A 27,260-nucleotide genomic window follows, 5' to 3' on the forward strand; every position below is an offset into this window, starting at 1 on the left:
TCAGCATAGGGTCATCGCCAACCCTTTTTGAAAGAGCCTTTATCAAAATTTTAGCTTCTCTTTTTACTCTATATTTTTTTCTTATCTTTTAAAGGGGACAACCAAACCTTAACCTTATCGTGACCTTAGGGGGATTGGCCATTGGCCTAGCTCTTTGACATTAGAGATCGTGGTGATGCACGTGAACCCCTCAAACTCTTAAGCTGACCCATCCCTACAAAAAAATATATATTTTTTCTCTTTTGGGGTAGCAAAATACAAGACCAACTTGCAAATGAATCCCACCAAGGACTTGTGTCATCATCTTCTCGTGGAACTTTACCTTTTATGATCTGAAACTGCTTTGTGGAGAGAAATGACGTGGCAGCATGTTGGCATTTTCACCATTTTAATCAGGATAAAGTTTCATCAACAACAATTTCAGCATATATGTTATATGAAATTTATTCTCTTATATTTTATGACTTGTCGCAAATTGTTAACAGATTAGGTTGTCCAAATAACCACATCTTGTTAATTGTGTGGTTGAACCTACCTAACTACAAAAACTAGCTAATAAAGAAGATTGCCTCAACCATTATAAATGGCTCTAATAGATCAGAATTGAAAACATGTGTTCCTTGCTCTTTAATAGAGTTTTACATTTCATAAACTAAGTTGTCAACATATCTATTTCTAGTTCAATAACGTTGTGGCCATCATAAGTGGTTTTCCTATATATTAATATAAATAATATGTTGACTTGTTTTTTGTCTCTATTGAACTGAAGTCATGGATTAGATGAAAATCTACCACCCTGCACGAACTTCAACATGGCCCTGCTGAATTTCAGGGTGCAGTGGTGAAAAAATTGTCATGGTCCTTCAATCTTTGATTCGTTACTCTATAGCTGCATGATTTTTCCTTTTCTTATCTTAAAATGCAAACTTGTTTTCAACATCTTAACTGTAACTTGAAAACTATTTAGCTTACCATTCATTTTAGTTGATCAACCTATTATAGCAGGTAATTAAAAGAAGCATGAATAAATCTACATAAAGTTAAGCCATTTGTTTAAGCTTTCACAAAGTAATTTTAAATTGCATAATTGGCTTATGACTCCACACTAGTTTTTGTCTGTGTATGAGTGCGTGATAGTGATGATGAAGATAAAAGTTAGTGATGAGACTAAAAGGATATTCCATCGATTTGATTAATCACAACCAACGCCCCTCTAGTTTCAAATTTTATACTAGCGTGTGTTTTAGAAAAAAGATCAATGTAATCTCAAAATCATCCTTTTTCCTTTTCACTGTGTTTGGTACAACAGATTCATCCAAGAAACAAAATGGGAGAGAAATATGAGATATTCATCTCCAATAAGTGGAAGAGAAATAAAGAAAAGACTTAAATCATATCGGACACACCAATTCAGAGTCTTCCCTATTAGGGAATAAAAAAGAGGGGGTTTTACTGAATTAAAATTATTATTTTGCCTGCATCTATTAGTTTTTTTTTTACAGATTCAACACCAACCGCTCACAACAATTTGTCTCCTCATTTCTCTCTCATATGATGATATCGATATAAAAATCTACTCATCTTGTTCCCACTATCCCAATCATTAAGAAACCAGACTAATGAAATAGAGCACAATACAGGTGGGGAAAATGGCACAATTTTTCTGGGATGTATCAAACTAGTTTGAAAATTTTAAACTATGACACAGCTCACAACAAAGTACTTATTCAATGAAAACGAAACACTGGCAACAGTGAAAATTTGTCTTAATTTTTCAGAAATGATAAGAGTAGTAGCATTTGACTCACAGAAGCCAACAGTTTCAATATCCTTCGTTCTTAGTTTTCCACCACTCCAGAAACTTAACCTCGGCAGCCAAAGTGTCTACCCTGTAAAGTTGAAGTGCATGATTTGCGACTTCATGTCCAAATGTCCACCCAAATACACCTCCAGCAACAAGAGACAGTGCTGCACCTGTTCAATATAGTAGGAGAAACCGTGGAAGATTAATAATGTAGATAAAATATTTTCATACTACTTGCATGACAAAAACCTATCTAAAATTTATCAAAAATAGAAAATATCACAGAATATTTCCAAGAGTGAAGTGTTTCAGAAAAGGGTTTCAATGATATGAAGAGCAGCAAGTTACCATGTAAGCTCTTTGAATATTTCCAGGCAAAACCTGCAGTATATACTGCACCCAAAGCACTTCCTGCTAGGCCAAATTGCACTGCTTCCCTAGCAGTTCTCAGCTGGAAAGGGAGAAAGGATAGATCACGGTTAATTTGAAGTGAAAACACACCAGATCAACTATGTGTTCCAGCAAGTGAACTGTTTATTTTAAAAAAATCTCAAAAAATGTATTTGAAACAGAGAAAAATAAAGGGAATTAGAAACTTGGATCTGCTGTCATTTTCTAAAAGTTAGGTGAACCATTATTAAGTTTTATAAATATTCCTTTTTACCTTCTGGGAAGAGTCACGGGATGTTTCAAGGGGGTCTCACCAATCATCATTGGTGTTAAAACATTTTCAGTTCTCTCGTCAGTTTGGATAATAAAAAATTCACAACACCACATAGATTGATAATCACAAATGTGATAATGTAAAGCGAGAATTGCAGTGATGCATAATAAGAAACCGATAACTGATGAAAAGAGAACTTGCCTTATATAAAAGAAGTAACTTTATCAGAGAAAGAAAGAAAGAGATAGAAGCACAGAAGGCAGGGGGTAAGAAATCCTTGACAAAGACAATAACAAAAAACAAAGAAAGGAAAGTTCTAAACACTAGCCAACATATGAGAGCTGGCCAGTCTCTTGGCATTAATGCAAACACCCTCACATAGACCATGTGCTTAACACCAAAGAAAAACCATGAAAATGATTCTATCCATAACAAACTCACAGGTGAGGACTGAAAGAGATGACCACCATAGTGATGCCCGGAGTATGTTAGATTGATGGACGAAACTACAAAAAGACAAACCCTTGAAACATACATAGTTAATGTCGAACTCGGGATTGAGTAGATTATAAATGAAGCATCCTAATAACTTCAAAGTCAATTTTAGAATTCATTAATAATACTGCATGCAGAGGTAAGTATTAAATCTATCTATGCCCGACACAACTAAAGCACCTCTATCATTAATTGTGAGTGATTTGAAATAATTATTCATCAAATATTGTTTGTGTAGTCTCGGTGACTTTAACTGCTCAATAAGTCATGCAAAAGATACTGATGATTAGAGAAGTAAGGAATGAGAGATGCAAAGCCAACTGAAGAGATATGCAGCACGGCGAACAGCACATAACGTGACTGAGAATGCATAATACACAAATCTATGGTTGCTCGTTTCAGTTACTGGTACAATAACACCTCATATTAGATGAGAGCACCAGGGAGGAGGGAGAGTTTTCAAAGGAATTTCAAAATGGATGAGTAAATCTACCACAAGTATCTTGAACGCCACATCAACTATGTGGAAAAAGAAACAATGTTTTCTGTCTCTTGACGTGTTTGCGATCTTAGTGTAAATAAGCTAAACAAAATGGAGGCAACTACTTAATGCTTTTGGGTCTTCAAAAGTCTCGGTATTTCTTTGACACGTAGTAGTGTTATTGTGTTCAACTACATTATAGATTTTTATTCTATCTGTAATAAAAATTAAAGAGCTTTTACATAGTAAGATGCAGAAAATTGACATATATTATTTAGCAATAAAAAGAAGAGTAGTAATAAGTCTATACCCCTTCCTAACAATGCAAGGCATATGCAAAGCAAGTAAACAACAATCCTGAAAATAAAAAATTAGCAAAGAATACCCAAACAAGCATCCCACACCAAAACATAAATCTTTCGGTAAGATAGGCTATGTAGAAGTTTGGGATATGATGTAAACATTCAACATCACGAGAGACAATATTAACTTTTCTGAAAGGCAAAATCAATAAATCATGAACAATAGCAGCAATTATGAGGACAATGGGAAAATAACAACAATACAGAAAAACACTCAAAAACCTTAAAGCATGGACATAATTTTGTTTCATGTGTCTGGAAACAACGCTCATATGATACATGATAACACATGCCCCATAGCATCCAATTGAAAATTACTGCTTTGGGCTCCACCATGACTATGATATTATGAACATATTTTTATTTTAAAATTATATATCATGCATGGACGCTACAATTTTTAGAACTCAGAGTGCCCCCGTGTTCATATATGTGTCAGTGCTTCATACTTCATAGCTCAAAACACCAAAACTACATCAAAGGACATAAATATAGATGACAAAGTAAAGAAATATTACGGCGGGTCCATGAACAGGATCAGAGGCAATGAACTCCTCAACATCAGAGCTAGACCAGGAACGGATGGGTTGATCACGCTTGACGAACTGTGAATAGTTGCTCAAAAAGGAGAACCTTTGTGACCAAAACTGTTTGTATCCTTCCAAGAAGGATGAACCTTGTGTGTTGTCTGCCATTTCCAACTGCACTGACTAGTGACCAATCAAATTCAATGGTTAACTACATTCCTTATAAAATATTCATAACTGAACCAAGTATTAAAATCAATCAAGATAATCAACTTTCAATGCTTCTATCATGTCAGTAATCAAATCTAAAATAATCCGTCCTCACAAAAATTCAATTTCCATTTCCATTTAGGTTAGCTAAGGAATTCGCATAATTTGGGGATTCAAAAGATTGATTTATGAAAATAATGAGTATGAATCAATCCGAAACAAAACGCAGTCGTTCCCATCAATAGGTAACTCATAAACGAATTTATGGATCACAGATTCAATCAAACGAATTCATGTAATAATAATAATAAGAATAAGAAGAAGAAGAGTGTGTTACCGCAGCAATAGTAAGAGGAACGGTGAAGAAGAGGAATGGTAGGTGGCAGAGTGGTTTTGTGATAGGTTTCACAAATGAAAACGCAGTCCGAGACTCTGGCCAAAGACACGGGTTTGCTTCACTTTTTCAGATCCATTAATTTCGTCATTTTTATATTGTTTTTAAGAAAAAGTCATAACCATGTTTAATTGTTTTAACTCTTAAACATTTATTTTCCAAAAATATGTATTGGTTCCAACAACTACCACTACTTGGAGAAAATATTTGGGAATTATATGAGTTTTATATATATATTTCGATAGAATACTTAAAAAATATAAGTTTTATATGTATATTTGAATAAAATACTTTAAAAATGTAAGATTTTTATATATGTATGTATTATTTATAGTTCATGTTTTAATTTTTGTCAATTGCTAAATAAGAATAATATATAAATTTTAGATAATATAATAACCTTGTAAAAAATATTATATTAATATTTCATACTTGTATAGTTATTTATAATTTAGTTGAAAGAAAAAATAGTTGTTTAAACAATGTATTTGGTAAACTTAGTTGATGGGTGTAGAATAAAATATATTTCCATGAGATAATTTATCTTATCCAAATAGTACAAGTATGATATATATATTATTTTGTTTAGTTTTATAGGAGATATTTTACGAGAACATGTAATTTATAAGTGATAAGCTATATCAATTAAAGTCAAAGGCAGATCATGTAGTTGAATGTTATTATAATTTAAGTACAGTATCAAGTTCTTGAGTCAATTACCTTAAATATTTGATAATGAGAGTTTTGCTTGCAGCTTGAAAAAAAATTAATTATCAAAATCAATCCTATTTTACTAAGACTTAAAACATGTTTAGGTACACTATCTCAAATATAATTAATGAATTCCAAAATCACCAACATCATCAATATAATACTATATGTTGTTTCTCCTGAAAGATATAACTTCATTTTAGTAAATTGTATATCATAACTTATTAGAGGGGAATATACTTTTAAACATTGAAAAGCTCTACACAACATCATCTTGTTTTTCCCTAGCACAATTGTTTTGAGTTATTTATGGTAATTGATTTGGGAGTTTAAATTGGAAGCTAAAATATTCATTCTTAATTTTACTCAAGTGTTTAAAAAAAACACATTTGTATATAAAAAGTTATAAGTATTAATAATTTTGCCATCAAATACCATTATATTTATATTAATATATAAAGTCAAAATATGATGTAATTTATATTTTTCTATTTTGCCGTTATATTTTCTAATTTTAACAAAAAAAAATCATATAATCATTATTAATCACCATCAAACTATTAATTGCGAGTTGAAACTATCACTTTCACTTTAAATTGAACCTTACAATAAAAACAAGAAATTATAATATAAAATACAACAACACAAAAAAGACATTTTAATTATATAAAATAAAATATATAAAAATTAAATTTTTAATTACATAAAATATAAATGTGTCGCACTATACATAAAGTTTAAAGCATGCCATTGCCATGTGGGATTTAAATCTAGTACCCTAATTTTCCTACAAAAATTCAAAATGCAATATCAAAGCCCAGTACATCACGAGACAAGGCCCAAATAATAAAAAAGGAAGAAGCCTAGAATCTTCTTCTGTGATAAAGGCATAAAGCAACAAAGGGAGAACCCAACAGTGCATAGCTTCTAGCATTTTCCACACGGACCGTCATATATAATACTAGTTAGGGTGCTAATCTTATCTAACTCTCTGTTCTTCAGTGAAAACAAAAATGGCGGACGAGTTTGCTTTGGATTTGGAAGAGCTTCGTCATTTGCAAGCCATAGCAAAACGACCTCGATCCCTCTCTCTTCTCTCCTCTGAGATTCGCAACGTCGAAAAGGTTAGAATCTCACTCCTATCTCGCTTTCATAGTTTTCTTGTTTTTCCTTTCTTATGTGTTAATCCTTCATTCTCGTCTTTGATTTGGAGTGATGGAAATGAATGCATCTTTAGTGTGTATTGCGGAAATGAATGGAGAGAATTGATTAAATGTAAAATATGAAGGAATCAAATATGGATCGATGATCGATTCCATTCCACCCTGTAGCATATAACATTCTATTATGTTCTATTCGGTATTCCATTTTATGATTAAGTATCCAAATGGTGTATTCTGACAGAAAATTTAAATATTGTTCAATCAATTTTTAAATTGAATGACCAACGGATAATAATTTTGAGGATTTATATATTTGGAAATTGCGTTGCATCAATGCTTAGTCGTGATTATTCTGGCTGAAATTCGCAGTTATCATCGGAGGCATCTTCTGCAGCGGCGCCACAGATTCCAGCGCCGATTTCAACTGGAACAAGGGTGCCAACGGCACCTACACTGCATTATTCCACACTTGCATCATTCAGTTGGGATCAGGATGGTGACAAGGTTAAGGTAAAATACCAATTTTTACTTTAGTTCTTGAAAATTTGTGACATTGTGCCAAAGTGCTATAGAAATGACAATGGTATTTTTACAAGGTCAAGGTTTTTTTGTTTAAATATATTAAAATTTTGAGCATGTTTCTCTTGTATGCTGATATGGCAGATATATGTGTCTTTGGAGGGAGTTGATGAGAGTAAGATTGAGTCTGAGTTTAAGCCATTATCCTTTGATGTTAAGTTCCATGATGTTCAAGGGAAGAATTACCGATGTGCAATACCAAAATTAAACAAGGAGATTGAACCAGAGAAGTGTAAGATTTTGGTCAAGCCCAAAAGGGTAGTCATCACATTGATCAAGGCTTCCAAAGGAAACTGGTTGGATTTGCACTTCAAAGAAGACAAGGTAGCCAAAATGATATGCGAATGATGAGATTTTTCTTTCCCTATTAGTCAAACAAGTTTGTTAAATTAATAATTTTTGGATTGTTGTTACAGCTGAAGCCAAGTTTAGGGAAAGAGAAAGACCCAATGGCAGGAATCATGGACCTGATGAAGGTTAGATTCTGTTTTTATCTTTAGTTGGCCGAAGCTACCTTGCTTTAGTGATAACATGCATATTGTTATGCATATTGTAACCTCAGAATTCAGATTGACGTTCACTATGCATGTAATGTGTATTGCAGAATATGTATGAGGAAGGGGATGAGGAGATGAAGAAAACAATTGCAAAAGCTTGGACTGATGCTAGAACTGGGAAAACAGCTGACCCTTTAAGTAGCTACCGTTGAGCTTAGAAAAGTGGTTTAAATTTTGAGTTTCTGATTCTAGAGAATGAACGATTTGCTCCTTTTAATTTAATTTCATGTTATTATAAAGTGAATGCTTGGCCCATATGTTCATGGCACTTTAGTGGAGTAGTTGTGCAGCTATTGTTGCCAAAGTTCTAATTTGTCGTGATTTTTGCCCATGTTTAAATTTTTTGATTATATTTTTTTATACTACTAGTGACCTTATATATTTGGCTTTGGCTGGTTTGCTGATGGGTTTTAAATAGGAAACAGGTTTCAACACGAGTTTGTATGAAGGCGCCATCTCAAATATAGCATTTCAGTTAGTACTGGAACTTGACTCTATTAAAGCCGCTAAGACAACAGTTATTAACCTTTTTTGGTTCATAAAACCATGTTAAGCAGGGTTTTAGTTTGGATGAGTTATGCAAGAAAGGTTGCATCAACCATAAGTCACCTCGAGGAATTGTGAATTTTGTTGCTATTGTCTTTGCAATATAGAATAAGAAATCAAAGCTTAACTAACTCCGTTTGAAATTATTATAAAGAATGTGGGGGAAATATGGTGCATTGCTTGCAATCAAATTGGTGACAACCCATAGATGCCATGTCTCTACTAATTACAAGACTGTTGTAATGTGATATTTTTATTCGTTTCTCATCATGCAGGCATCATATGCGTTAAATATCTTATTACCTTTATAAAATTCAAAGTTAGTACATGCAAATTAGTTGATCCATTAATTAAGAGTAAGAATTGGATTTCTTGCCTCTCAAACTAGTGTTTTCAGAAGATTTCCATATGGGGAATGTTTCGTTAGTGTAGTGTTTTATATTTAGTGACATATATGGGACTGAATAAACTGAACATTTATGATGTATTTACACACCCAAGTCCCAACTGTTATATTCTATGCAGCTATTGTTGCTTTCTATTGAAGATGCATTGTTGTTGTAGTGAAACCGTAGTATTTCATATTTTATATTATTGAAGTAATATAAATGAATAATGAATGATATATTGATTGTGTATAAATTTTTGTACTGATAGTATATAGATATTAGATTAATTGTAAGAAGGGTCATCAAGTATTATCACTATTATCTAACCTTCACACTCATTTTAGTTCTGTAAAAATATTGAATTCGCTAATCATGAAGTTATGCTCAACTAAATAGTAAAAATTTACTTTTTATGCTATATAAAGCAGGTAAAATTTAAGTTATGGTTTTCAATACAAATCGAATTTCATCTATCTAACATGAATCAGGTCATAAGATTTTGTAAACTTGCAAAGACATAAAAACCCTAAAAGAAATTTTTGTTAGATACTGTAATTACTAATTTATATTATGCGACTGAATTTACTCAGAACGTAATTATAAACTATTAACAAATTTATGAACCCAACTTACACAACAAATAAATTTTTATTTTTGAGAGTTAAATTATTATTTATTTTTTGTGAGAAAAATATATATTAATTTACAGGATAAGAATTTTTTTATATTGATACTGTTTGTGTAATCTGTATATATACTACCCCTATTATTATTTAGATTTTAAAATTAGTAAATTTTTTTGCCCTATTAGTAATTCATAATATAAAAAAATTAATGATAGATAATTTACTGACGACATAAAAAATTTATAGTATCAGTGTAAACATATTAAACTTTGTTATTTAACAATGATCTACTTGAATTTTGTAATATTACTAGGAGACTAGGATATAGCGATTGATTAAATGGTCCGTTAGACATAAATGAAATGACAAAATAGTCCTTCTTATGCATCAGGGTTTTACAAAATCTGAGTTTTTTGGAATAGCAGAAAGGGTTGAGAGTTGAGAGCTGAGACTGAGAAAGAGCGATGGAAGGTGTATCATACGCGCGCATGCCCAGGGTCAAAATCCGCGAACTCAAAGACGACTACGCCAAATTCGAGCTCCGCGACACCGACGCCAGCATCGCCAACGCGCTCCGGCGCGTGATGATAGCAGAAGTACCCACAATCGCCATCGACCTCGTGGAAATCGAAACAAACTCTTCTGTCCTGAACGACGAGTTCCTAGCGCACCGTTTAGGGCTTATTCCTCTAACAAGCGAGAGAGCAATGTCGATGCGGTTCTCGCGTGACTGCGACGCGTGTGACGGTGACGGACAGTGCGAGTTTTGCTCCGTCGAGTTTCATCTCAGAGTGAAGTGTATGACTGATCAAACACTCGATGTGACGAGCAAGGATCTCATAAGTTCTGATCATACTGTTACTCCTGTTGATTTTAATGACTCTTCTCTCATTGAATCATCTGATGTTAACACTAATAGGTATTTCTTTAAATGGGGTTTTCTCTCTTTTAAGCTCATCGTTTTTTTTCTGTTTTATTTCATTTGGTCTTCTTCGTTTTCGATTGGGTATCTGTTTCTTTCTTAAAGCTTGTGTTTTTGTCTCGTTTATATGTTTATTCTTCATTTTTCAACTTGTTTTTCATTTTATTTAAATGGGTCTTCCATGTTTTAAAATGGGTATTTGGTTTTTTCAACTGGGTGTTCCACAATGTTGTTTACCTTAATGCTGTGTCAGTGTAAATTTTCAACTGGGTATCTGCAGTCCAACATGTTTGTTGTTTTTCTTTATGCTGCGGCAGTACAAATTGTGAGTCGGGGAGGCTAGATGTGCGCAGCATTACCAGTAACCCTCGGCTCCAACAAGTAGGAGCCTCGGGCCGCCCTTTTCTTAGCGTAAGTGTTTAGTTTTGGGGGTGAGAAAAAAATAGTTGGAACCTAGTGCACGAAACTCCAACCCAATTTTACCCTGCAAGAGGAGGGGTTGTTCAACCTGTGACTTCCAAGTCACATGGCACTGGCAAGTGGCAACCTTATCATTGCGCAAAGGCGCACCCTAGTTTTTGGGAAAGATAATTTTTTTTTGTTAAATCTAATTTATATAGCTTTTTTACCTGGGTATTCTTTGATATTTGTTGTGTCTGAATGCTATAGTAGTGTAGTTTTTATTTATTTATAATAGGCTATGTGTAATTTGAGTTGCATTCAATTCAGGGGGATTATAATTGTGAAGTTAAGGAGAGGACAAGAGCTGAAGCTGAGAGCAATAGCTAGGAAGGGTATTGGTAAAGATCATGCTAAATGGTCGCCTGCGGCCACTGTCACTTTCATGTATGAACCAGAAATCCACATTAACGAGGATTTGATGGAGTCTTTGACACTTGAGGAGAAAAAAGAATGGGTTGAAAGTAGTCCTACCCGTGTATTTGACATTGATCCAGTAACTCAAGAGGTTGGGTTTTTCTGATTTGTTTTATTTTGATTCTGGTTGTGCACTTTGCACTAATTTCATCACTAATGCTAGTATTACTATTATCTGATCCTTATCTGGTGCTTATACTTGTCTTGTACACTATACTGTCTGACATGGCTTTTTTAGATTTTAGGTTGGATAGAATGGATAATATAGAATTAGGCAGGATAAGTACGTGATGGATACTGAATAACTATTATTTTCCTGCATCACTATATATTTGACCTTTTGGGTTGAAGTAGAGAAGAAAGTATAATTAGTTGTGCTTATTGTTTTCTTCTGCATTAAAGGATAGACACCTGTAACTTGATGTTTGGAATGATTACATGGTGCTTCCTTTGAGTAAAATTTGCTTTTTAATGGTCTTCAAGACTTGTTTTTCAATTGGTTATGGGTATGACCTCTAATATATGCTTACAAAACCACATATGCACCAACCGAGAGACCATTATTCTGCATATTTTGGTGAAGCTAGCTGTCATCTGGAAAATAATATATTTGCTTTCAAGATATATACGCATTAGTATGCTGACTTTTTCCGAAGAATTCAAGTTCATCTTGGTCAATATACATTTATCTTGCCCTCCTTCATCCATCAATTTCTTCTTCATCCTTTTGCCATTAATCTTAGAATTAGAGGGAAGTTGTTTAAAGTTGCTTCCATCACTCCCAATGTCGATGCAGGGTAATAGGAAAATTCTTCACTCAGAACTTATACAAATTGTGCCACTTCATACAGTGTCATTCTAGAATATGAACATACTTGAGTCCAGAAAAGATTTTGCATATAAGATACAACTTAAGTGCCAAACGTGTAAAAAAAGACATTGCTAGAATGAATCTCACAGATTTAAATGCATCAAAACTAGTCTGCTCATAAGCTGTCAATTTTGGCTTTTCAGAATTTTTAAATAAGATGCAAGTGTCAAGATTTGTGATACAGCTATAGTATAGATGATTGTTATAGCATCTCCGCTCTCGCGGAGCATTATCTGGAGAAGATATTGATACACATGCTAAAGCATTGAGAGTTCTTGAAATTGATGTCTTATCTATTCATTTCAACTACTTTGTGTTGTATACATTTTTGTCTTTGTGAATTGTTCATATATATGATACAGAATGACCATTTCCATCATAATATATATCTTTTATCAAATAAAACAATATTTTAAGGTTCTTTTTGTAATTTATTACTACTAGTGTGTACAGGCACTTCGTGTGTGTCAGTTAATGTTGCATGATATTATATATTCAGTTTTTATATATTTCATTTTTTATAATTAGAATATATTTGTTGTATTCAGTGTACTTTATATTATAATTTTTGTGTGTTTATGATAATGTATAGTTTAAGGTGAGAGATGTGGTTAATTAATATGTTAGTGATGATTAATTAGGATCATATTGTTTTTTGTAAAAATCAAATAATGTGAAGGGCAAAATAAGAAGTGAAAATTACACCTTGGTGAAAGTTACACAATGTTTTGCCTTTATATATAGTATAGATATCGATGAATCCCTCCTTGGTGTAGTGTGCACTATTATTGTGACTAAGCTTTTTGCATTTTATTAGGTTTTGGTGGTTGACCCTGAGGCATACACCTATGATGATGAGGTGATTAAGAAAGCAGAAGCAATGGGCAAACCTGGGCTTGTAGAGATCAATGCAAAACAGGATAGTTTCATATTCACAGTTGAATCTACCGGCGCTGTTAAAGCTTCTCAGCTACTACTGAATGCCATAGAAATTCTCAAGACGAAGCTGGATGCCGTGCGGCTATCTGAAGATACAGTGGAGGCTGATGATCAGTTCGGGGAGCTAGGTGCACATTTGCGAGGAGGATGATCGAGTCGATTGAAGGATTTCACTCTTTTGTTTTACTGAACTTGTTTGTTGCATGTTGTGTTTAAATGAATAGCTGCAGCATGTGCTACTCATTGAACCAGATATGTTAATTGTCAAAATTGTCCCTTAGACATTTATTTTTCAAATTTTAAGTCAAAAAGTGGCTACAATGTGATATATCTATTATCCTTTTCTTGTGTCACTTGTGGGAGATGGTAGGTTTATGTGTACATGTGAAGCATCCTTGCTTTCATTCCATCCGGGGTTCAGTACTTTAGTAGTCTTCAAAAGTTAGGAATTAGTATGCATTCTTAGAATACTAGTTAAATGTATTGGTGGCAGAGCTAATTTCGTTATATAATGAATTATAAGCAAATGGAATTGATTAAGTTAATGATATTTATTTAGTAATTAGTTTTGTAGACATAAAAAAATGAAGAAAAAGTTCCATAAAATAATAAGATGTTTTTCAGAAAATCTGAAAACTAAAGACCATCTTTTTTTTATAAATATATTTTCCATATTTAATCAGATTTTCGTTTAATTTCAAAAAAGAGATTGTGGAAAACATAATTTCTTAAATTTTAATTTTGTCTACTACATGTCAATTTAGAGTTATGTATTAAATGGTAAATATCTTAGGTTAGCCATTTGATGGAGAAAAGCAAAAAATAGAGAACAAAGTGAATAACAAATGCATCGTTGAAAGATCCAATCTTAGCCATAAAATATTTTTACACTATCCTTATTAATGTAATCCTTTTATTTTTAAGAAAGCTGAAATACTAGGCATATAAGATTATTTTTTAGTAAATCCCAAACAATGACATAAAGATTTCCATTTGGCTTAAGAGATTTTCCTTGTGACACTTGATGATTATTAGGCAAAGAGTTCAAAATATGTACACTGTTAGCCCATCATTCACCATTGATTTATATTACTTTTGTTTGAGAGTCAATAATAGTTAACAAATCAATATAGATGATTTATTGACAGTATAAAAAACATTTACACTATCAATTCACACATATTAAATCGTCTTCATGGATTTGTACGAAATAAAAAACGATAAGGTTTTGTAGCTTTAGTGCAAATAACAACCAGGTCTGTGTTTTGGTCGTGTGGATAATATTCAGGGTAGTCTTGCACATAAATATGATGTCAAAGTTTGGGTTGGTTTGGTGCATTTTGTTTGTTTGGTATTTCTTGGCTATCAATTATGAACGATTTGATTTTATTTTATTTTTACTTTGGTTCGTGCCAAACTAACACATTATGACCAACAACAATGACAATATCACAATAGTAAGTTGTTTTACTAATAATAGACACACTGCATAGAATAAATGCGACTACACAAAATACATGATTATCACAACCACCCCTTCATTTTAACCATTATTAGTTACACAAAAACTCTAGCTTTACATTGTAACCAAACACAAACCTTATTGTCCTCATCCTTATCTGCTCATCGACTTCTATATTCCATGTCCAAATCAACCAAATTAATAGCATCTTTGTTTGGTTTGTTTTGAAAATCAAAACTTACCCAAATAAACTCAACCAAACTCACTTCATTTAGTTAAACTCTACTTTTTACATTGATCTACTCAACCCAACTCAAGTACAGACCTAACTGGGCCAGCCCACGAAAATTACATGACTCAAGATTAGTGGTAGCTCTTGGGGTACACTTACTTAAGCCACACACTTAATTCTAATTAATTTTCTGTTCTCATAAAACACTCATTTTTGCATCATAAGAATGCAAGTATCATCCATCTTTTCAATTGGAATAAAGAAGGGATCGATAAACATGGCTACTGCTCCAAAGTGGGCTCAGAAAACTATCACTCTGCCACCCCACAAGCGTGGCTGTCATCTAGTCACTTCCAAGGTTCTATCTCCTTTCCTTACATTTTCCCCATTTTATTATTTTTTTATCATAAAACCCTAACTCTTTTTTATTCTGGGGTTGGGTTCTTTGATTTCACTCCAAATTAGATTGTCAGAGAAATTGAACATGATCTCTCTGGATTCAATTGTGGCCTAGCTCATCTCTTCTGTAAGTATAAATAATAAATACGCACATATTTAGGAGTTTCTACTGTAAGAGGGTCAGAAGAACTGAATCTTAACAACACAAATGGATCGATGGGTCGATGGATAATCAATGGAAGTGATTCTTAGATGCTCTGAAAAAGTTAATTTACAAAAAAAAAGTGATTTTTTTAGAAGCTAAAAACATAGCTTCTCATACAAGCTGAATTTTAGTCTTCTGCTTTTTAGTAAAAGCTTCAGTAAACGAACGTGTAAATGTGAAGTGATTTTTTTAAAAAAAATCACTTTTTTTTTAAATATGCTTAAGCAAACTGGCCCCTGAAATGTCATGTACATTTATGTTTTAAGGTATTATAAGGTTGAATGGTTGATCATTAATGTAAGATTCAATGATGGAGATTTACTCTTCTCACCTCTTACCATAAATTCTCCTGTAAGATTCTATGATGATTTTGGTTCAATTTGGGATGCAATGAAGTGACTGAAGTTGTAATGGGAAATGCATGCAGTGCAGCACACAAGTGCTTCTCTTACCATCAATGAGAATTACGACTCTGATGTCCGCGATGATACTGAAACATTCCTCAACCGTGTAGTTCCAGAGGTTTATTTTCTGCTTCATTCTGCAAGTAGCATTACCTATATTAATACATTTATTGTATTGGGAAAATGACTTATTTCATGTGTTGTGCAGGGATCATCTGCTCCTTGGAAGCATACTCTAGAAGGTTACTACTATTTTATTTTTGATTAACTGGAAGTCCAAAAATGTTTCCACTTTCTCAGTTTTGAAATGACAGAGAACTCTATTAAATCTAGGATTTTCTTTTGAAGATTGTGACATCTAGCTTCAAGAATGTGGATGTTTTTCGGAGATTTTTGTTTCAGTCTCGTGATTTGATTGATTATTTGATCTCCTCTTTCTTTTATTCTCTTTTATAGATTCACCAGAAAACCATTTTCTTGGAATTACTTTTCTCAGTAGATGTGGTGTCCGGAAAACCTCTTTCAACTAGAAGAAATTTGTTGTCTTTACATGTTTTCTTATATGCTGAACATTCTTCTAGATTCAACCAATCTTCAAAACATCTATTGGAAGATAATCTGCTTACATAGTTGCATACTTGCATCTAATTTAACACCATATGTCAATTATTAAGCATAATATAATTCAGGTACTTCATTTTTCCTAGTGTATTTTCCGACCGTGGTAATCTTCTTTGTATCTGTTGCAGGCCCAGATGACATGCCAGCTCATATTAAATCATCAATGTTGGGTTGTGCACTCACGTGAGAAATACTTCATTCTTCAGTTTGATTCATTTAAGCTGAAAACTCCTGATTATGCTATCATCTGTCTACTGACATCTTGTTTTTTCAGGATACCAATTACAAATGGAAAGCTTAACATGGGGACGTGGCAGGTAACAAAATTTATTTTTATGATGATTTGTCCAAAATATTCTTGGTCAGGATTGATTATAAAAATTTCACCCTGCATTGAACTCCTTTGAAGTTCAGGGTTAAGTGCACTCAGATAACCAATTATTTTCAACTTTTTTGGAGTTTTATGAACAAGGAATTGATATCCAATTGCAATGCTGGCCTAAAGTTCCTAAAAAGATTATGAGTAAATGAAAATATTTTGTGTTAGGACATGGCTTAGTTACTCTTTGCAGAAATTTGTATTATGTTATTACAAGACTGCCACCTTTTGAAAAATACCTCAAGTGAATTAATATAGCAACAAAATTATTAATGTAGTCTTTCTTCTATTATGTTTAAGGGTATATGGCTTTGCGAGCATCGAGATCATCCTTCCTCGCGAAGAGTTGTTGTCACTCTTAACGGAATATGAGGTGCTAATATTGATTTGCTTTACTCTGCCTTCATATCTGTGATCAAGACAAACTAGCATCAGAATTTGTAGCAGGATGTTTGTGATGTACTCTGCATTTGTTATGTAATCTGAGTACCTTGCTATGTGTACAACTGTGAAATGCATTGTGACCAGTTAATGCAGCAGATAAGCATTCCTGAATAAATATATTTTCATGCTTGTTTCGTTACAAGGAGTCTTGGAATTGATATGTGGCATTGCTTTAGGTTTACGCATCGTACAAATATTTTTGTAGTGTTTTATCGAGTGAGTTTGATAAATGCATAAAGTAGAGCAATTTTGGTTACTTCTCTTTGCTCGTTGGTTTATTTATCGAGATTCTAAACTCTTCCTTTACCAATCCATAATGGCTTAAAATGTATGTTTCTAATCATGTATAGAGATTCGACAAAGTTTTATGTTGGTTATCAATTTTCATATTTTATCCAGACTTATAACTGATATAGTATCAAACACATAGAAGGTTTATGTTTTATCTGTCATATAATATATAATTCATGGGTGAGTTTGAATTTTATTTTTGACATAAGCATCTTGTTGATGAGGTTTGGAACTGCTTCTAGAGTGTATTGAACATGTTGAGCCTTGAGATATAGCTCATAGAAACTTTTGTTAATTAATAAATTCATGATAGAGAAAAGCTGTTCTATTTGATGAAGTTTGTTGGGCGAATTGTGGATTTTTTAGAAAGTTTAATCTAACTTTTTTAAATTGACAAGGGTAGATTAGGTCTTAAATAGGCCAAATAATAAGTCCATGTCAGATAACATAACATATTCCCATTCCTAGTCTAAATATAAATCATTATTTATAAACTGATATTTTTTTCCCATAGCCCAAAAAAAAGACAAACTCTTTCTAATCTAAGAGTTAGTTGCGAAAGTCTCAAGCGAAATGAGGGATTTCATTCCCTATGTTATTACTTATTAGCTCTTACATCACTGAAATATGGATTTGGAAGATGATTTGTGGAACCAAATATTACAAAATTGGGCCACTTCCTTTGAGAGTTTGACGCTGAACCAGCTCGCTTGGTGTAATTAAGAACGTCAATCTAGACGACTTCACCTTTTTTGTGTACTAAGTTGAAAGCATAGTCCCTTTATCTCTATAGCTAGCTAGGACAGTAAGAGGAAAAATGAAGACTCGAAAGTCATTTAATACATTGAGGACATGGCTCTAAACATTTTTCTTCCTTTTTAAAACTCAACTAGCAAACAAATCTTAAGGAGACATGTTGACATAAAAAAATTGATGTTTTGTCGTTCAATTTTTTGTTTTAACTTTCAAAATGTATATTTAATTTAAATTATTTTTTATGTGGTTAATGCAAAGGACGAAGTGTTGGGTTCTGTCATTTGGCTAATTAAAGAAAATCATATTTGTGGTGTTAAATTTCTCACATTATCCATTCACTATTTCTAAATCAAAGGAGTGAAAATTATTATCCCACAAAATATCAAGCTCATGCGAAATACAAACAAAAGTAGTGAAGATCCATGGCCAAAGGAGAAAGGAAATCAAGTAATTCTTAGCTTCCACAGTTTAACATGATCTAAATCATGGATGGTAATTGGCAACAATATCAATGATTGGAATCTTCTTCTTCACAGAACTTGGAGTACTGATCTGAATCCTTCAAGTTATTTAGTTCACCATTGTCACTCAGTTCAACTTTAATTATCCATCCATTATTGTAAGGGCTTGAGTTCACCTATAAGAAGAAAAGTAGCATAGGTTGATATAGTGAATTCATTAAGAAACATTATGCAAGCCTAGTGATCCAAAACTCTAGTAGTAAAAAGAATATACAGAGAGGAACAAAAAGCTGCAAAAATACACAGAAACACAGCTTCAATGTCCTGTTTTTGTTGTCTAAACTCTGCAGTTAGGCAATGAAACTTACCAAAGCAGGAGAACTGCTAAGCTCTTCATTAACTTCAACCACTTTTCCAGAAACAGGAGAGTTAATATCGCTAGTAGCCTTCACACTTTCAACTGCACCAAAGCCTTCTCCTTGTGTTACAGTCGCTCCTACTTCCGGCAATTCAACATATACAACATCGCCTAAATGATCTTGGGCATGGTCAGTTATGCCAACAGTTGCAGAATTTCCGTCTACCTTCACCCACTCATGAGAATCGGCATACTTCAGATCTTTCAAAACTGTAGGTATGACAAGGAGAGGGATGGTAGATTTATCAGAAAAGGCAGTAATTGATATTATTCCTAAATCTCGGCGAATAAATGAAATTAATGGCATTTTTTTCTTGCATCATTGTTAAGATCTCCTGTGAGTGCAAAATAAGAATTTGATGAACTAATATACTTCTAGAAGAACCTGATTGATCCTTGCATGGTAGAATGAGAGAGATCACAGAGCAGTAGATTGAATAAAAGGAAAATCAGTCATATAATCAAAATAATAACAGATTCTTCCATCTCTATCTTGCTTTGACATCTACTTCAGATGGTCAAAAGTTAGCTACACTAGGAAGATTTGATTGGCTAAGACTAAAAGCCATATTCATCCCAAAAGTAATCTTAACTCGATTAGAAACATAACTAAAAGACAGTGAACTAAATCTCTTATAAAAATGTGTACTTTGCCACATTGGAGTAGTTGGTAGAGGTATAAGAAAACACAGGAGCTTTCACCAAACAACATGAGCTTTTAGGAGGGCGCCAAAGAATGCACAAGGAACACAATAGAGAAAGGAAACAGTGAAATGTTTGACAATTTTGCATATTTACAAAACTCTAGGCCACTTGCTCTTAAGAGTCTAGAAGAGCAACAACTATTTATTATTTTAACTTTCTGACTATTGTACCTCATTAGAATCAAAGTTGGCAAGTTAGATAACTCGCATTGCAGAGATCTTTCTTTTTTTGTAGTATTATTATTATTGGTAAGGAGCTAAAGGTTTGAGTGGCCTGAAGCTCCCGGCCTGACTCATTCCGGCACCTCGCCTCAATGCCTTAGGTGGACCTTTGCAGTGGCCTTTGAATACAATGTGACTGTAACCTACAGCTTTACCAGAATTCTCACACATAAGCTGAGAAATTCTTCTACACAAGCATCCAGCTTAAATGTTAAGCATAGTTTATATAATGAAAATTAATAATGTGTCAGTTCTATATTAATTTTATTAGCACAAGTGTGACAAATAGTCTATAGACATAGAATAGTTTCACCCCGAATACACCTGAGATAACCCAACGTTGTGTGCAAATCATATTTCATATATGCAACAGCAGATAAAAAGGTTGAGCAAATTCTCATTGGGAATATATTATACTTTCCTTCACAGTTCACATATTATTTTAGGTACGCATTTAATCTAGACATGAATGAAGTACAATGAAAAGGTGGTTTTTTATGAAGGGCAGTTTTCGGAGAAGTTTGAAGTTTATTTCAAAAAGTTTGACTATTTTAAAATCAAACACATTTTTCCATTAACCTCTGTAGAACTGATATGCAAATACTTCTGATCTAAATGAAAACTTTCATACTTTTTTTGTGATTTAACATATAAAAGTAATATCTCAAAATCTTTTTGAAACTGATTCAACTCAAATCAATTATTCAAATAATTATTTTTTTGCAAACATAGTTAATGTTCAAAACTAGGGATGACAATAAAAACCGAACCCGTGGATACCCGCCCGAACCGAACCCGAATTTAACGGGGAAAACCCGATGTGATTGGGTTCGGGTTTTGTATAACAAAGACCCTAACCCGAACCCGCGCCCGGAAGTAAGGTAATTCAATTTAAAATTGAAATTTCTATCATTTGCCAATTGTTTTTAATTTTTAATTTTAATTTACATATTGTTGGATCTCAAACATAGAAGAAATAAAATAATGCAAGAGGAAATAGAAATGTTAGAGAAAAATTACACGAAAATAATATGATATTTTCCTTAATACTTTATCATTTTCGGGTTTTTTTCTGGGTTCGGGTTACCCGAAACCCGACGGGTTTGGGATGGTATTTTTATTTTCAACCCCGTTGAGTTTGGGTTCGGGTTTTGAATTTCGGGTTCGGGTTTGGGTATGTACCAACCCGACTCCGACCCGTTGCCATTCCTATTCAAAACCCTTATGTCAACGTTTAACATTTTGTCCCTGGTCCTACCCTTGTTGTGGTAGTTACCCATATAAATAACTGAGAACCAATGCAATGAGAATGCAACCCACTAAAAAGTGAAATCATATAAATTGAACATCATTGATGGTGGTTTTGGTGGTGGGTCGATGCGGTGGCTCATTCCTGGTGCCACTTTCTCCCTTCAAAACCTACCACCACCATCACAATCGCAATGACCATCACCAATACCAAAAGATCTGCACTTACATTATGATTAGCACTATATCTGAGATTATACAACAGAATCACAATAAAAAATGCTTTTTTTTTCATCCAAAAATGAATAGACATAGAAATATTAACATTAAAAACATGGGTCAATAATAGATCCACGTGATCATGATCCATCTACACCATACTACGAGAACAACACAATTCTAAAAGATCAATGAAATGAAACATAAGACATGAAAAGTTACCATATTAAGAATGGAAAATATTGGTTACCAGTGGAAAAGGCTCTGTTGAAGACAGAGATCCTAAGGTATGAAGCAGCTCTTGAAGCCCACAATTGCCTGCAAGCCATTTCTTCTATGTTCTATATGTGTCTCTGTTTTAACACTTTTGTTTTGTGCAGCCTTCTTTATTCAGCAAAACTGTGTGTAGGGTTGGTGAAAGTTTTTCGTATTATATATAAACACATTTTTAGAATTGTTTTATCTAAATTAATATATTTTAATACAAAAATAAAGTATATTATGAGATAAATTATTTTTCGGTATACTGCTTTTTTAGCTTTTAAAAATATTTTGTAAAAATTAATTAAATATGACATATATTCTAATTTTAATATATGAAATATATAATTTATCTACTTATACTATATGATACGTTATTTTCTCTCGTATGCTTGGGTTGTTGTTGTTGTGAAGTGTTTGGTGACATGGAATCTTTCAGATAAAAAAACGCACAATAGTAAAGAAGGGCGGTGGGTCCCCCAGTTGGTGAGAATTGAATCGGCAAGTGCATGTTTTTTATACACAAAAGGACACTGGTGGGATAGGTAAGAGTGAGACTTCTTATCTTGAATATTGTTAAATGTTGATTGAACAAATTTTTTTATATTTGAAAATAATAGACAACTCTAAATTACATTGCAAATTAGATAGGTTATTAGGAAGAGGAAGACATTAAATAAAAAATAATGACTCCTCACGACTTTGATCTTCATGCTTACCACCATCATGTGCTACATGCGAGGAAATTGTAAAGATTATTGTTGTTGCATCTAATCACATATTTCATTGCAAAACAACCTTTATGTTGTTGTCATTGTTTGCATTGCCATTACTTGATTTAGCATGCTTATCTTCTTCTAATCAAGGACTAATTTTACCATGTCAATACATTTTGCATTCTCCTCCCTCTTATAGAGAACAAAAGGCCCAAATTGACCCCTCACTTTTTTCACTCACCATTTTGTCCGTAAATTTTAGTGATGTGATCCCATCACATGATTTAAAGTAAATGGATCTTCCTACATGGTAGATAATGTCCTTATATGACACCAAAGAAGTTTTAAACATGGAAAAATTCTCATCCATGTCAAAATGATGTTTTTAATATAATTGTCTTCATTTCTCATCATTTTCTGCTCATTTACTTTCTATCTCTTCGTATTGTGCAACGTTAACCACAAACAATCAAATAAAGGTATAGAATAATTAGAAGATAAGAAACAAGAGAATTTGGTAATGGTGTTCAGCCAAAGAATTTGGTAATGGTGTTCAGCCAATTGTACCTACAGCACCGAGAGCACTGAGCGGCTACCAAGATATTATTAGAGAATAAATATTATAAACTCTAACACACCCATGGGCGCAGCTGCCAATGTAGTGTTTCTATTTGGTGCATACATCTGGTGCACATTATAATAAGGGACTCAAGTCCAATATATAACATTGGTTACTCTATCTATTCCAATACTAGACAATGTGAGATTAACACAATAACATATTTCAAGCATCCCAACCATCTTCACCTTGATTGAAAGAGACAAATATCTCACTCCTTAGGAAATCTACACAAGAATATCTACCTTAACGAATATATGACTCCACCTTATTCAATGTTTAATTCTCTTTAATTGATCCCCTACAACATAGACCTTGTGAGTATTATTGGCGATGCTACCAAGAGTCTAACTCTCCAAACTTGTGGTGCAACTTCCCGTACCACCATCAAATGGAACACGTCGTCTAGACACCTATTGCTGGAAGTCTTTTGATATATTGGAACCTCTACACAAAAGTTTACCAACAATCGTCCTCTTCAATACTCAGTCAAACTGAACCTTGGAGCTTCCTTGGAAAGCCTCAACGGCTACCACCATTGTCTACTCCGACAATCCTAGTTCAAAAGAACTATCATACTCCACCATAAGGAGTATACCTACAACACACCTTGCGTCAATGGTAACTAATGTTTTTCTCACATCCTTGCATCTAAGTCAATGCTCATGTCACACCCCTACACTTCTACCAATGCTCATGTTACAACTTGTATCAAAGACAATGTCCATGTTACACCCTACATCAAAGTCAGTCAACGCCTCTATGCTTTTGTGGATATGCTAACAATTAATATCCTTCATTATGACGTCTCAGACACGTCATTAGGATATTTCACTTCTCATCTCAAATGAGAATATTCTCTCAATATCTAGAGAGATATTGTCAGCATCTCTCTCTGGGTCAAACTCAACACATGAGTCTCTATCTCTACCTTGATCCCAACCCAATACATGAACTCATGGGATTCTGGATCAACACATACATCGCCCACACACCACAATTCTGCCATGTTTCCTTCTCCTTCAACTCATTTAGTCTATCTTTGTCATTACCTTTGACGCACCTTGTCTAGTCATCACGCCTCCACCCTCTTTAGCTATTATTATCTGACGTTTGGGTTAAGAGTCCTCTGCCAATTGACTCTCATACCAATTGTTTGTGCAGCGAAAACGATGTATTTTTCAACTCCACTTACCATAAAAAAATGATTCGACGAGATGAAATCTCAAACAAAATATTTGCCACAAATGTCTTCTTAAACTAACATGGCCATCAAAGTTAAAATCCTAATAGAACGATCCAATTAGGTACTTTGAACATGCCAGAAGGTTACAACACCAAACCTCTTGGATTACTTGTGTATTTGTCGGCAATCATAACCACCCTTTCGATCGTGTTGAACTAGGACAACATTTATAAAAGAAGATGGTTAGAATTTTGTGGGTTTCTTGTGGTGTAAATGAGATAATGTGGGAGTACAATGGCAAAGATTCTACATTTTTGTTCCCTACTTCCTTTTTCTATGTATGTGGTATTCCATTGTGCTGGAGTTTTGGGGTTAAGATTTATGGGTTGGGAATTGGAACATTGAATGAATGATATGTATGAAATTAGATAATTGTCTAGTAGTGTTCGATCTACTGGAACTTAGAAATTATATTCACTAAATTACAAAATTTTGTTTTTTGAGAACAATATTTATTTGGATGAATAAGTCATGAACCACCAATAATAATTGTTTCACTACATATATAGTAAAGGGATATACCGTTGATTATATCAAAAAAAAAAAAAAAGATAGGTGAAAAAAAGAAGAAGCATAAGAAATATATATCCATTGAAGTATTAGTTTCTTTTAAATCTATTAGAGTCTTCTTATTTCTCATTAAATTTGTATATAAGTTCACAACTTAATAAAAATTGTTAAACATATAAATGTTGAAGTTTTGTCTCATTTTTTGTTTAAAAATCGACCTCATGTTGAAAAAGATGGTTATCCTCAATACTTAATATTTACATCAGTTGTCACACTTATCACTAGATAAAGTAGTGACACCCAAAGGGTTCTCATGTGGCGCTAGTGCCTTATTTTAAATTAGAAGCTTTTTTTTGGTCCAATGGGAATGTTGTAAATAATTTAATAAAATATTACGTTGACTTTGACCACCTAATATTTATAAATACTTTGTTTGATTATAAGAATTATAAATACTTTGTTTGATTATATATAAGAATAAATAATTTATTTGATCGTCCATGAATTAGTAAATAGTTTTAAACTCATAAATTATACTAACTTGATAACTAGTTTGGAAGTTAATTAGTATGATGGCAAAAAACATGTTTCTTAATTATTATGTGATTTTATGCACAAAAATGAAAATAATATAAAAGGGTGAGTCACCAAACAACTGCATTATTTAAGGGGTGTATATTTGATGTCTCATACATGCCATATTTAGTGTCACTTTACGTGGTATGATGTTGTGATACGTGGAAAAAATATATTTAAGTAAAAATTTAATGTTTAAATATTTTTCTGACCATTCATAGCTTAGGGCTAGGGTTGAGCAAGATCCGGCCCGACCCGTAGACCCGTCCCAACCTGATGACATATGGACGGGTCTGACTCGTCCAAATAAATAAAAAAGGATAAACCGATTAAAAAGGACAGATCCATCGTCAAAAAGACGGATTCAGGTTTATGTCTGGGTCATCCGACTCGTCCCTTATAGTTATATATCAATAATAGTTGAACTAATACCCATTATGTTCAACCCATATAACTCAAATACTTACAAGCTCATACCAACATATCTACACCACTTATCATGTGATCCTTATTCCTTAATATGAAGCATGAACACCCAATTTTGTCTGAAAAAAAAACATTCTTCAAACTTATTCAAAAAAGCAAATGATAAAATTTTGCTTTTATTAAGGTTTGATTATCAGATAAATTAAAGATTTAAGAATATGTATTTTGAATCAAATCATATCAATTTGATTAAGCTCCATAAATCATTTTGATAAGAAATAAATCTTTAGGATTCAAAAAACAATAAATGAGATATTGCATTATGGAAAACAAATCATATCAAATTGATTATGTTGCAATATGAGTAAGGTAAAGATTACAATTGTATAAAAAAAAATCGTAATAGTTTTTAGTTTGAAGGATGCAATTTACGATTTCTAGTTTATATATTGATGTATGCGAGATGCAGGTTTTAGTTGAGTTTACATAAAGATTGGGATAATTTTGATTATGCATGCTTAAATATTTGAGAAAAAATCTACGTTTATCATTTTGTCATTTTTCAATCCGAACTCGTCCCTATCTTGACCCGTCTTATTTTGGACACGTCCCTCACGCGTCTCATCCTAATTAGGGACATGTTCGAGTTCAAAAATTGACCCGATTAAAACTTAGGGATGAATGATGGATAAACTTAAACCGTCACAACCTGTCCCATGCTCACCCTTATTTATGACACATAGAGTGTCACTGATTATGGAACAACAGATGTACTCCCATCCAGAAAGCATAAGAATGATGATAGGATCTTTATTTTTATGTATAGGTTTTTATTAAATAAAAGAAAACTTATATTTCTTTATGAGCTCAATATATTTTAATTTTTTTTGTACATAATTAATAATTAATGTATCATTTATATTTATCTATATTACTTTCACATGTTAATAGGTGAATAATATACTCACCATACAAAAAACATATATTATTATTCTATCATCCATTTTATCTTTCTAATATCAATTAAGAAGGTTTGAGAAGGACAATTGTATATTGTAATAAATGAGACGAGTTTTGTTTGTAATAAATATTGTAGATATCAAACATCTCATATTTAAAAATTTAAATATTCTCATACTCTGGATAAAGCATTTGATTATCTCTCATATTAAACATGAAGTTTGAGATCAAATCACCTCAAATACAATCAGATCACCAGAAATAATATAATCGAGACCGGTAACTAATAATATCATCGACTAGAAAAATGAAATGAACTGAAGTTGCTCCAAAAGACAATTAGTAGGATGAAAATATAGTAGGAT

The 27,260-nt window shown here is 33.0% G+C and overlaps 5 protein-coding genes across 8 annotated transcripts; 3 read left to right on the forward strand and 2 right to left on the reverse strand.

The window, feature by feature from the left end:
• LOC109349489 (succinate dehydrogenase subunit 6, mitochondrial-like) lies at positions 1,556 to 5,031 on the reverse strand. Of its 3 annotated transcripts, none has more exons than XM_019590306.1 (4): positions 4,881 to 5,031; positions 4,325 to 4,507; positions 2,153 to 2,255; positions 1,556 to 1,974 (listed from the first exon to the last, which is right to left on the reverse strand). In XM_019590306.1, the coding sequence occupies exons 2-4, from the start codon at positions 4,499 to 4,501 to the stop codon at positions 1,823 to 1,825; spliced, it is 432 nt and encodes a 143-aa protein (XP_019445851.1). In that variant the 5' UTR covers positions 4,502 to 4,507; positions 4,881 to 5,031; the 3' UTR covers positions 1,556 to 1,822. The 3 variants fall into 3 exon arrangements, with proteins under 3 accessions (XP_019445851.1, XP_019445854.1, XP_019445852.1); XM_019590309.1 differs by having other exon boundaries at positions 4,325 to 4,519; positions 4,881 to 5,018; XM_019590307.1 differs by having other exon boundaries at positions 4,325 to 4,516; positions 4,881 to 5,006.
• Positions 6,560 to 8,264, forward strand: LOC109349490 (calcyclin-binding protein-like). The gene is made up of 5 exons (XM_019590310.1): positions 6,560 to 6,772; positions 7,181 to 7,321; positions 7,475 to 7,714; positions 7,807 to 7,866; positions 7,995 to 8,264. The coding sequence occupies exons 1-5, from the start codon at positions 6,662 to 6,664 to the stop codon at positions 8,097 to 8,099; spliced, it is 657 nt and encodes a 218-aa protein (XP_019445855.1). The 5' UTR covers positions 6,560 to 6,661; the 3' UTR covers positions 8,100 to 8,264.
• LOC109349491 (DNA-directed RNA polymerases II, IV and V subunit 3-like) lies at positions 9,899 to 13,412 on the forward strand. 2 transcript variants are annotated; one of them, XM_019590312.1, is made up of 4 exons: positions 9,899 to 10,427; positions 11,160 to 11,397; positions 12,995 to 13,267; positions 13,319 to 13,412. In XM_019590312.1, the coding sequence occupies exons 1-3, from the start codon at positions 9,973 to 9,975 to the stop codon at positions 13,265 to 13,267; spliced, it is 966 nt and encodes a 321-aa protein (XP_019445857.1). In that variant the 5' UTR covers positions 9,899 to 9,972; the 3' UTR covers positions 13,319 to 13,412. The 2 variants fall into 2 exon arrangements, with proteins under 2 accessions (XP_019445857.1, XP_019445856.1); XM_019590311.1 differs by having other exon boundaries at positions 12,995 to 13,406.
• LOC109349492 (UPF0047 protein YjbQ-like) lies at positions 15,022 to 17,437 on the forward strand. The gene is made up of 7 exons (XM_019590313.1): positions 15,022 to 15,168; positions 15,276 to 15,336; positions 15,842 to 15,936; positions 16,027 to 16,060; positions 16,568 to 16,622; positions 16,714 to 16,756; positions 17,119 to 17,437. Exons 1-7 carry the CDS (start codon positions 15,037 to 15,039, stop codon positions 17,188 to 17,190), a joined length of 492 nt encoding a protein of 163 aa, XP_019445858.1. The 5' UTR covers positions 15,022 to 15,036; the 3' UTR covers positions 17,191 to 17,437.
• Positions 18,599 to 22,007, reverse strand: LOC109349493 (glycine cleavage system H protein 2, mitochondrial-like). Its single transcript, XM_019590314.1, has 3 exons — positions 21,832 to 22,007; positions 19,139 to 19,398; positions 18,599 to 18,946 (listed from the first exon to the last, which is right to left on the reverse strand). The coding sequence occupies exons 1-3, from the start codon at positions 21,908 to 21,910 to the stop codon at positions 18,818 to 18,820; spliced, it is 468 nt and encodes a 155-aa protein (XP_019445859.1). The 5' UTR covers positions 21,911 to 22,007; the 3' UTR covers positions 18,599 to 18,817.

The sequence above is a fragment of the Lupinus angustifolius genome, chromosome LG06, assembly GCF_001865875.1.
Source record: "Lupinus angustifolius cultivar Tanjil chromosome LG06, LupAngTanjil_v1.0, whole genome shotgun sequence".
In the NCBI taxonomy this organism is placed as follows: domain Eukaryota; kingdom Viridiplantae; phylum Streptophyta; class Magnoliopsida; order Fabales; family Fabaceae; genus Lupinus; species Lupinus angustifolius.